At 28.2% G+C, this 12685-nt stretch overlaps 1 protein-coding gene across 1 annotated transcript; it reads left to right on the forward strand.

Annotated features, from left to right (window-relative positions):
• The first annotated feature begins 287 nt into the window (after positions 1-287).
• Positions 288-3272, forward strand: LOC133331300 (uncharacterized). Its single transcript, XM_061539698.1, has 2 exons — positions 288-320; positions 2515-3272. Exons 1-2 carry the CDS (start codon positions 288-290, stop codon positions 3265-3267), a joined length of 786 nt encoding a protein of 261 aa, XP_061395682.1. The 3' UTR covers positions 3268-3272.
• Positions 3273-12685: the final 9413 nt, after the last annotated feature.

Consider the following 12685-nt stretch of genomic DNA (forward strand, 5'->3'; position numbering starts at 1 on the left):
TGCTGTTAGAGAGTATCATCATTAGCTATGTGTGTTTGTGTTGTCGTTATTTTTTTTCAATACGTATTCAGCCATGTGCTAAATTTATTGTTTTTTTTTTTTTTGCTTTTGAATTTACATTTATTCAGCTTGGATTTTAAGCAAAATATCTATATAAATAGAAAGATTTTTAGTATTTCTAAATCATTAACATTTCGCCAGTGAAGAGAATCAAATCGAAAAAAATAAAACAAGTTCGTGTCTCAAGTCTTCTGTTTTAATTACTCGTCACACAACATATAATCAATATGAAGTGTATTTTATTAAGTGTATTTTTGGTGGTTAGTATCTCATATATATTTTTTGTTCTATGCCAATTTAATAAAAAAAACAACTTAAGTGTGAACATGACTGATGAAATCAATAAGTCAATTTAATAGAAATAATAAAAAAAATGTGAAGTGCTGAAATAAAATATTAGAAAATTTCAAAAAAAAAATAATATAAATGGTTAACAGCTTAAAAAGCCAATAAATAATTTGTGAAGATATACAACTTTTTTTCTGTTTTTTTTTTCTGTATACCGGATAACAATTTCCGTAGTGAAGTTAAACGATCACAACTAAAAAGTATTATCTTTCAGGGTCTTCCGGTGAAAATAAGTTTGTAAACAAAACCTTAGCAAAATTGAAATATATCGTGAAAGTAGCACCCGAAACAACTAAATTTCGACAAGACTTTTGTGGGGTTAAACTATCATCCCTTTCTTGCAATTTCAATTTGATGTAAAAATTGAAGTGATTATTTTTATTAATCTCTTTTCTACAGTGTTTAAATATTCTTCAAATAATTGATTTATACAAGCAGTTCACTTTAAAAGACACCTGTATATCATATACGTCATAAACGAAGACCGTAAACATACCTTCCGGTCTAATGTAATATCGACAAAACTTTTTTGGCGGGCAAGCTGTCATCCCTTTTTCTTAAGCGTGCTAATTTTTATAGACATTTTTCTACTGTGTATAAATATTCTTCAAATAAGTTATGAATTTAAAAATGTTTCAAGCTTCGAAACGTAGGTGATCATATTGCTAAATTTATTTATTTTTTTTTTCAATCATAAAAAAGTGAATATAGAGATCCTCTAACTTGCACTATAATTTTTGTAAAAAGATTTGTCTATTGATCCAAAATAGGAGACATATTCAGTGAAGACGCCCTTTATCGACGAAAATGTACTATTGTCGCTGCCGAGCAAGCGGTTATCTCAGCTGCAATTCGAAGCCCAATTTAGTTAACGATATTTCGAAAACTTAACATACCAATCCTTTGTAATTGTTTCTACTGTGTCTAAACATACTTCAAATAAATTTATTGTTTTAACTATATACTCGGTATATGTAGTTGCGTACTCCAATCTTAATTTTCCGTCAATTTTATATCAGTTTGTTTTCACATTACCTCCAACTTAAACAAAATCAGCGTCCTTTAAGATCGAGTTTCACATCCCCGTTAATACATTCTCAAACTATAATATAAATTTTTTATTTTAATTAGATCAATAGACAAAGAAGAAGATAAAAAAAATCCCACAAGATTAACCAATGTTTGCGTCAAAGATCCGGTTCATATTAAATATTCCATTGAATTTTTAATAATTCATATCATGTTGAATGTGTTAACCTTTTCGCGATTTCTTCTTCTTTACCTTGTCGTACTCATATCAAAACCCGTTATATTCTGGTAAATTCTTTATACAGCGGTTAACAACAACATATGAGAATACGAAATTTTTTTAAATCAAATATTTTGACAGTTATTCAAAAAATATGAATTAATAAAAAATGAAACCGAGACATATGTCAATAAAATTGTCATCGCTCGGAATAAGGTGATGTCAAGCTAGCTATCTTCATATGAAAAAATATTTCATTCATAAATTGTTCTATTTATGGAAATGATTTAACGTATTTAACATATAGACCACTTCCACAATCTAGAATGGAGATGAGTAGAAAGTAATAATGTCGCCGTTTATTTCTTTTGTTTTACAATCAATTGAAAACAAGTTTTTGAAAAGTAAAAATTATAATATGCGCATTGGAAAATTCCAAGATATTAATATAAACAATTAAGCGGAAATAATCATAAATAATAATGTTTATTGAACAATTATTATTATTTGTGGAGTGACAGATGATGTGTTTAAATTGTAAATAATGAAATATATTTTTGTTATTAAAACAAACTTGAAATCTATAAAATCAACAATATTGAGATGTTTCAATCTTATAATCTATTGCACTTGGTGACCCACACTAGAGTAATTATCGATTTTCTACATTTTGTTCATTGCAACTGATATCGCATCATCTGTTTTAGAAATAAACAAAACATTAAATGCAAATATATCAAGAATGAGAGAAAATAATTGTTATAAACTTTATTCTATTTTCAATATATTTACATGATTATACATACCAGTTTAGTCCTTACTAATTTGTTACCTATTTGTTTTTTGATATTTTCCAGGTTTTACCCACCGCCCTCTTGGCTGAAAATATTTTCAAAATTAACATCTCACCTGAAGAGGCTCAACAATATATTGCCCAAGTTAGTTCACGTGGCTTGAACACCATTGAATATGCTCCCAAGACCGGTGAAAATCCTCTGCCCGAAGCCCGCAATGAAAAAGGTGAATTTGTCTATATGGGTCGTGTGATTGAAAATCCCAACGATTATGTCGAAGAACACTACGATGCCCATCAATATCATGGACAAGATGGTTTGGGTCAATACGTTTACGGCTATAAGGATTGGAATCAGGGTAAAAACGAAAAGAAAGATGCCAGCGGCACTGTTACCGGTACCTATAAATATGTTCAACCTCATGGTCGTGACTTTATTGCCAATTATTATGCCGATCGTACCGGTTTCCATGTCGAGGATAATCGCCCAGCTCATTTGAAAAATCCACCCACCAAAACACCTGCCGTCAAGAAAGCCGAAGAAGAACATTTCCGTCTCTGGGGTGAATATGCCGCTGCTGCTGGACACAATCCCGATCCATTTGCACCCGAATATCAAACCAGCGAAGGTCGTTATGAACCCCAATCATCGGATCAAGAATATGTCCATCAAGAACCTGAATATGTACCCGGCCCCGAAGAACATGGTGAACCTAAAGGTTTCTACTATGCTTTCGACTATAATGTACCTTTGTTGCGTAACAAGAAGGAACGTGAAGAATTGGAACAATTGCGTGCCATCAACAATAAGGACTAAACGCATTACCAGATTCTAGAAAATGTTTAAGTTTTAATTTATAAAATTATTTATTTTTTAATGTATAATTTTTCCAATTAATTAAATTAATTTATAAACTTTACCGTTTTTACTCATTGAAATACACTACAAATGTACCTCATGTGATTGTAAATCAATTAATAAAATAATACAAAAAAAAAATAATATCGAAAACAAAATAAAAAATGTTTATTTAATTTCCCTGTAGATTGAAAGCCCAGCTTAACGGTTCTGATAGCACTACTGCTCAAATCAGAGATATTACAATAAAATTAAATGTACTTTTTTGTTCTTCTCCATTATTGAGAGGTCCATATTAATGTTTAATGAATTAGATTGCAATAATGCAAAATCAGCCGACGCTCAGCTTTTCGACTAACTTCATTGTTTGTTCCAACTCAATTTGAGTTGGAAGGAACACATACTAATGTCAACGTCCCGCACGGAATCTCTTAAACCCAAGCGGCTCCCAATTTACTACTCTCCCCAAGCAACTCAATGTCATTGACTGCCTATTTTATGTTGGAAGATCCTACCACAGCTAAAACCCTGTCTGGTTGTTTTAAAAACAAAATTACAACTTACTCCAGAAGGCCTCCAAAACGTTCAAGGAGCACCAAAACTCCCATCCATTTTTTTAGATGATAGCTCAGGTTTTTGAATATGAACCTGAAGCCAAATGATTATACTTTTATTCATATAAAAATACATATTAACTTTTGTGTATATATCAGTTTTTGTTTTTATTTTATTACATTTTCTTTTAAGTTCATTCACAATCATATAAAAAGATTAATATATATATAATTTTTGTGTGTTTCTTTTATTATAAGTAAATTAACGCAATCAGTATTTGCTTTTGTATTACGGGTTGATTGGTTGCATTTATTATTTTGTTTTCTTATTTTATACATATAACTTTTTTTGTTTTTAATAAACATTTGTTTTTGTAAATGTACTAAATTTTATTTTTACCTCATTAATTTAAACATAGAGTATTGAAATTTTGATTATTTATTTGCATTCATTGTTTGTTGATTTTTCTTTTCGTTACATACATAATATAATAAATTAAATACTAAATAAATATATATTTATAAAAAAGATACAAAAAATAATAAAACAAAAATAACTAAATAGTAGTTTTGCAAATTAATTGCAATTTATAATAAATCTTTATTATTTTATAAATTATTTTTTATATTAGCTGCACACATGATGTTCTTAAATTAGCTGCCTATGATGAAGAAGAAAATGGAAAATGAAATATTGTGGGGGAATAAAAATGATTGTATTTTGAAAATGTTTAAGTTTTATCTTTTACATTTCAAATATATGGCCTCGTTGATTAACAAATCCTAATGAATAATGATATCCATCACATAATTTCCTAAAATAATTGCCAATTTTGTATATTCAGTATTACAATGCAGTTTTAGTTATAAAATGTCAAGTTGTCATTATTATTTTCTTTTAACATATTTTTCCTTTATACTGCACTGTAATACTAATTTCTAATATGTGGTTTTAAAACAGATCCATTATTACATTCATTGCAGATATAATTCTCAAGTCAAGACACTTGAATTGCTCCTCACAAATATAAGATCCAATCTTGTATATAGCGGGGTAAAGAGGGCCTTGCCCTACTAAAACCCCCAATACAGTGTGATATTTAAAAAAATAATATTTGAATACAAATGTAAAACGATCAAGTTTCGTTTATTTTGTAATAATTACAAATTTTGTTCAAGTCTTATTTCCTAATTCGTTTTCCCCATAACGGGGATTTACGAATATTAAGAAAACCGAAACAAGACAATGTTAATCTCGGACTATACAGTTTAGAACATGTCTATATCTAAGGAATAACATTAATTTGGGAAATACAAAATCCTGAGATGGTAGCAATACTTTTACATCTCGTTTACAATAATTAAGAGCAATCAAGTTTATACTTAGCTATAATCTTAGAATACTTAATCGATAAGAATTAAAAGCGTAATAATATTTTCTAATTATGAAAACAAAACAAAAAAATGATTAATATGTGATTCTAATAATGAGTCACAATAAATGTAGTATTTACATAATTTCGCAAGCACTACGCGATGTAGATATAACTGACTATAAAACATATTGAAAATATTGTGTAATAAGTTTTTGTGTTAACAGAAAAGAGTATTGAGTGATATCAAGATTTAAGAATTTTTGTTAGAATTAAGAATTATATTATAAATACGGAAAGGAAAAATAAAGAAGTCAGACTAGTGCTGACATCCATCAAGCTTGCTCTATCAGCAAGCCAAAAAAAGTAAAAGGTATTTAATTACATGGCGATCCTGCCAAATCTTGCTCTCTAGTCAGGAAGTATCCTGCGTTCCATCCGCAGTTAAAAAAAAATCAGATCCTGCGTCAAGCCGCAGATCCTTGCTAGAAATTTTTGAAGACACTGCCATACTGTCCGGGCAGTCCGATCCAAGCCGTGGATCGTGGATAAAAAAACACTTAATGTCGGGACCGCAGCCACTAACCATAGATGGATATAGGAAGAGAAACAGGCTGATTAGGACAGAGGATGAAATAAAGATCCCGAAGGTGAGCAGACCAAGGACGAGAGGAGGTTACTTAATCGATAAGAATTAAAAGCCTAATAATATTTTCTAATTATAAAAACAAAACAAAAAAATGATTAATATGTGATTCTAATAATGAGTCACAATAAATGTAGTATTTACATAATTTCGCAAGCACTACGCGATGTAGATATAACTGACTATAAAACATATTGAAAATATAGTGTAATAAGTTTTTGTGATTTTCAGTTTGAAAACAAACCTCTATCGTCAATAATTTGCTATACAATTATGCAAAAAAGATGTCTACTAAAAAGTGTAGGGAAGTTCCATTTGAGAGTATTGGTTCCCATTGGAACCTTTCTACTCTCGCTGCCTTTCGAGAGCGATAACAGTTTAGTGTTTAATTAGGAGGTGTTAAATGTTATTTTTTTGTGAGGAAAAAAGATATGTAAGCTAACATTTAAATGGGCAATAATATTTTGTGATTTTGCATTTAGGGTGCGACATGAGTGTCTAAGGCTTTGCCATAAATCCATTATTCATTACAATTTGTACCACATATTACACTATATTTCATGTTTTTAATATTCAGTTCTTTGACAGAATTGTCAATTAGGGATATGATGGCAGTATGTCGCCACTTCATTCCCCTATTAATAAAAATAAATATAAAATTTCTATTTTTGCTTGTTTAAAAATAGATCTCCTCCCTTTTTAGGGGGAGGGTGGGTTTTGTTAAAGCAACTATCATTAAAGATTGCTTTGTTAATATTGAATAAATATACAATCCGATAAACAATTGTCATTCACTTTATACAGATCGAAAGTATTCCAATATCGATTAGCACTAACGGTAATAATATTTTGTAATTTGTTTTTCTTTTTTTAATAATAATAAATTTCTATATATTTCACAAATATATTCAATATATCTCAATAGAAAGAATAAATGATTTTACTTCATTGCATAGCCAATTGCATTTTAAATCAAGCGAGGAGAGAAAAACTTCCTCATTTTGTTAAAGTGTTGTAACGCTTTGATGTTTATATCAATTTTATTCTAAACTTTTAATATGCTTGCCTATAACTATTTCTTGCTAATTACCAATTAATGGCTAATCAATAAAGAATTTTTGTATATTGTTCAGTCAATGATAATGAAGAAATCCACACTTTAAAGTGTGGATTATTTCTTTTTCATACATTGTTATATTCAGACTTCGAAATAGCAATAAAACATTTCGAAGGTGTAATTAGTAATCAGTTGTACGACAAGAATAGATGTTTTAATTATTCGAGCATTTGAAGAATGTTTAGACACAGTAGAGAAAATTTGCAAAAGAATGTGCATACATTAATTTGCTAAATTATGGGATTAATTCAAATCGGAATTTCCAAAAAAAAAAAATCATTTACGTAAAACGAAGTAAAGGACCGTAGTAAAAATAATCAATTTTTGTTCTCAATAAAGAAGATTTGTATAGTGAAATTATTTAAATAAAGAAAAGATTTAAAAATGCGAAAAAATTTAATATTAAGGAAAAATTACGTGGTTAGGATCGATCGTATGATTGCGACGATAAGAAACCAAAAGTAACAGAAGGTTATAGTGGAGATTTGTCTCCACTCAACTTAAAAATAATCAATTTTTGTTCTCAATAAAGAAGTGTTGCATAAAGATATTTTTCAAAAAAAATTGTAAAAACAGAAAAGAATTAAATAAAATGTGAATAAATTAATTTATTTTTTTTTTTGGAAGTTTTAAGGAACAATTGCATGATCAATTACAATACAGGTAATCGACTACTAAAGATATATAGGATACAATTAGTAAAGCTGAATGGCGATAGCAGAACACAACGTGAAAAAACTTCAGAAACAGTTTTAAGTAATACATAATGCAAATTTTTAAATATACGAAACTCTCACTGGACTCGATGATCCCAGTGAGAGGGGAAAATGACACGTACATGTTTTGACAATGCACAAATAGCCAATTATACAATATATAACTAAATCAATTGGTAAGATAACATTCTGTTTCTATAACGACGCGAAATGGAGTAACATCATTATGTGATATCTTACTTTTCGATTTAGCTTCTGTAATTGAATTTAGCATTGTCTTGTAAAATGTTAAAAATAATCAATTTTTGTTCTCAATAAAGAAAATTTGTAAAGAATGTAGTTTATGATATTAACGGAGAAACTTCGAAGAAATGTGAATAACAAAATTACTACAGCCTATGAGTCTTAAACAAAATTTGTAAGAAATATATGCAAATTTAATGTATGCCGGGCTAAAAGGAAAAAACATGCTGCAGCAAGTACAACATTTAAAACTTCATAGCACACCTCTTACAATAATTCATATTGCTTTCGCTAAGCTTTTGAGTGATAATTTAAACATTTATTTATAAATCAACTGTTAAAACGAATCAATTTTTGATCTCAATAAAGAAATTTTATATAAAATGCTAGGATACACCAATAAACAAAGACACAAAACAATTCTTTGTTTATATGTTCTAAATTTATGTAATATGCTTTACAATGAATCTATAGCAATAGTTCATTAATTAGAATTTATTTTTAATTTTTCAGCATTAAAGCAGACAAGAAACTCTATGCACTACGACTTCTTGCCTATGACATATATAGGTTAAATGTTTTTTTTTTTATCCGACAATATGTTGCACAACATGAATCTTATGATTATTTCATTGGTATATTCTATAATATTGCAATATTTTCATTAGTTTAGTTTCTATAGTAAATCAAATTGCTACTAGTACAAATATCCTCAGAGTTGGAAAAGTTGCAAAAATTTATTTCTATGGACGATATTTTTTAAATATGTTTAAATCAAATTATTTCCTGTATGAATAGAGAGATTTTGTATGAAAAATAGACACATTTTATGATTTTCACAAAATTTTGAATAATATATAAAATGTGTACTTATATTGACGTTTATTGAAAATATTTCAAAGATGCAATTTTATAACGAATTATTAATATTATGTTGAAGAGGACATAATATACATTTTTACAAGTTATTATGCAATTCTTTTATAGCCTATGATATTAAAGATCACGTTAATTTTGTACAACATTGTTTTATTTTACCACCAGACGAATAGAACATTTTGTCTGGTGGTGGTATTACATATAAACAATATTAAATATTGACTTTGTAATTTGGTTTCAAAACACCTGTTATACGAATAGATGACACATTGTATAACTTCATAAAATTCGCTATTGTATGAATTGTAATTTCGATCAGAGTGATCTGCGTTTCTCCTGATGCTTTAATGTAATGTAAATGTTTAGTGTACACTTGATATCGAAAGTATACAAACGTATGGGTACGTAGTAATTTGAAAAAATGTTTTTCGAATAACATTTTTCTTAGTTTTTAGTACTCAAATAAGAAATTTTGTATTAAAAGCGTTAGTATATGACTTAAACTATTCCTAAAAAAACAAAAGGAATAGTTATAATGTTTTATATAATATTATTACAAATATTATCAAGGAATAATTCAACATCTACTTGAAATTGCGTTAAAATATTCGTTATAGTAGAAAATTGTGGAGTTTATCACGAATTCTTATAATAAACTTATTTTGCGATCTCAATAGAGAAAGTTGTATAAAAATATAGACTGATAATTTGTATATAAGGTTAGCCCATTTATACTAATATTTCACGTGTAATTCAGTAAAAATTCAATTTTGCCGCCATGAGAATTTAAAACCATTTGTAATGTAAATTCAGACAAAAAAGCAAGGATTTTTAACATAGTTCGATTGAATCGTATAGTAAATAAAGAACGTTTTAAGGATCTTTTAAGGGAGAATCTGAGCATGGATACTTTGTTCTAATGCTGTGACAAGTTTCAATTTATTTATGCTCAATAAAAAGGGCCGCCGCTATATTTATTTTAATTCGGAAAGGCAAAGTTGTTTTATATTATTGAATTACACAAGTGACTTATTTAGTATATTAAACAATTAAAGTTTTCGACAAGACATTTTATGTATGTTAGCCAAAACATTTCAAACAAAATTTTTTTGGAAAAAAATTACAAAAATCATGTCGAAATCTCCAATCATAACTAAAGTTTGATTTCATCCAATATCTATTATAATAAAATAATACCTTTATAAAAAAGGACCTCATTCCTATTATCAAAACTAAGGAATGGTTATTTATATGATTTATATTGACGGGTAGAAAATGTCAATGAAAAAACTTGACTGTATTCTCATAGTTTATTTTATGATTTCAAAAACGATATCATGTTTCTAATAAACACGTTAGTACCTTTGTCAATAAGGTACCTCATTCCTAGCAAATAATGCCGGAATGGTTTTTTATTTTATATAAGAAAGAATCTATTTGAAAAATTGAGAGGATTTTTTTAAGGATGTATTAACTTGGCTATGTGTTCCGTCCAGTAACAGAGAAACAACTTCTCATTATTGGAGTCGTGCACTAATTGGATCTGTTTTAAAACACACTCTTAATTTTAATAAATTTCAGTGGAAATGGTGATTTAAAAATGTTTATGTCAAACTAAAAATGATCACATAAATAAAAATTATACAAAATGGCAAAATAGTTGTAAATATGAGCTTAATTGTTGTAATGTTAAACAATTACAAAAACTGGTCAATAATTCCGTGAGTAAAGTATATACCCGATAAACAAGACTTTAACAGTAAATATGAGTCGAAACATAGATTTATATTTATATTCAGCTTTAATGAAGAACTTTTCATACTTAGGTGGTTCAAGAGTTGTTTTCGAATGGATTGCTGGCCATACATTGTCTCCATCGCTATAGCTAAATTCCAGTCCAATTCTGAGAGATGAAAATTGATGATAGCAGAATTCAGAGTACTCACGAAGTAATTGATCTGTCCTTATGGTATACATACAATTTTATAAGAAATTTCTTCACAATATTGTTATTTCTTACTTATAAAAATCTAATAAAAATCCTATAAATTTAGATAATTTATAAGGAATTAAATTTTTACATAAAAACTTAAAAAATTAAGCTCATATTTTATATACAACAAAATATAAATTTCGTTTCCCTTTCTTTTTTGCATCAATGAATTGTAATGGAAAATTTCAAACTCTATTTGTTTATTGCTTTTTGTTTGTTAATTATCTTAGTTTTTGTTACTTTATATAATGGCACATTTTGTTTGTGATAGTTTTGTGTTTTGTTTTTAATACTGTTCTAAATACGGATAGAGAGTTGGGGATTGAAAGTGTTAACGAATGTGATTCGAGAGACAAGTGTATGGAATTTTGTTTATGTTTAATAAATATTAAATTTAAATGTGATGAAGTGTTAATAACATTTTAATTAAACGAATTTTCTTTTCCAGAGGTTTGGAAATTTAAGGAAGTGTTAGGCCAACAAACACCCCTTTGGAATAGTCACAAACCCTTGAAAAAGTTCACAAAATTTGATTACAAAAATTTATGCTATACTGTGAACAATTTTTTGTAAAAAATTCTTTTTTTTGTGTTTTGTATTTCTAACTGTTTTTTTTTTTTCTACCTTCTGCATTTATATATTGTATATCAAAAAACTGTTGTTGTATATATTCCAAGTCTTGGTCAAAAAATGCGTTTTTTGTTTGTTTTGTGTTTCATTTCATTTTCTAAATATGCAATTTTCTATGAAATTGAATTGACATTTTCCTATAGTATTGTTGTTTTTGTTTAAACTTTATGAAAATGTGTTTGTGTGTGGTGAATGGTTTTTGTTACAGGTGTTTATGGTGGGGCGAGAAATAGGCATTAAAGACAACAAATAAAAATAAAATTCGATTATTTTATACATCTTTAGATGTACATTTTGTCAAAATTAAAAATGATTATTAATAATAATACAACACATAGTAAATAATGTTTAGAAGTAAAATACATAATAAGCAAGTTGGAGGTGGTGGTAATTGTGGTAATGTATTAAAACAGAACCTATAGATTGAAGACCTAAAGGAGAAGCAGGTGATTAAACAGCAATACATTTTTAAATAGAAACGATAATCTAACGATTAAAGAATATCAATTCTAAAAAATACCTTAAGATCTTTGAACTTACGTCTGCCATCAGCTACTCCCTCAAAGACGGTCTGCATATAAAAAAGTTACTGGCTATTTCATAAAATATCTTCCGATGGGTTTTTGAGGGGGGAACAGTTTTGAATTGGCTTCCGAGTTGTCCTATTAATAGTACATAATATACATTGTTATAATGGGGTTTCGAATTTCTACAAATTTTATATTCTCACTACACCTCAAATCAGAATCGAGAATACATTGGAAGATGTGAATAAGAAAATTTGAAAAAAACGTTTGTGTATAAAGAAATCTGAATTGAACAAAGTTCCATAGGCTTTGACTTTCCATCATAATCATTTTGTTGTTCAAGCAAACATAAAATCACCACAACTCACTACCACCACCCTCAGTGTCTATGAAAAATGAACGTTGATTTGTTTTTGCTTTACCTTACTTATGAAAAAAATAATGAAAATGTATAATACAAATTTTACAAGAGGGATGTATGTAAATAAGTTTCGTTTTGTTTTCATCTTTACAACATATATATCATACCTACTAAAGTACACGGCCACATTTGAAGATAGGTTGGTTAGGAAGAGAAGTGTGCAAATGTGCAATAAATTTGTTTGATTTTTTTAGCTACACATCTTAGCTAAATAGCTGTCATTTTATGGTTGCTCTTTTGTCCATCCTTGTCCTTGGCGATAGAATTGAATTTACTT

Source organism: Musca vetustissima, unplaced genomic scaffold (assembly GCF_032173495.1).
Source record: "Musca vetustissima isolate MV318-11 ecotype Yass unplaced genomic scaffold, APGP_CSIRO_Mvet_v1 utg52763, whole genome shotgun sequence".
NCBI lineage: Eukaryota > Metazoa > Arthropoda > Insecta > Diptera > Muscidae > Musca > Musca vetustissima.

What these genes read in the sequence shown, in the direction of transcription:
- LOC133331300 (XM_061539698.1), top strand. Translation starts at nt 288, where the DNA reads ATGAAGTGTATTTTATTAAGTGTATTTTTGGTG. An exon ending in TATTAAGTGTATTTTTGGTG is followed by an intron (nt 321 to 2,514) that starts GTTAGTATCTCA and finishes GATATTTTCCAG; the next exon opens with GTTTTACCCACCGCCCTCTT.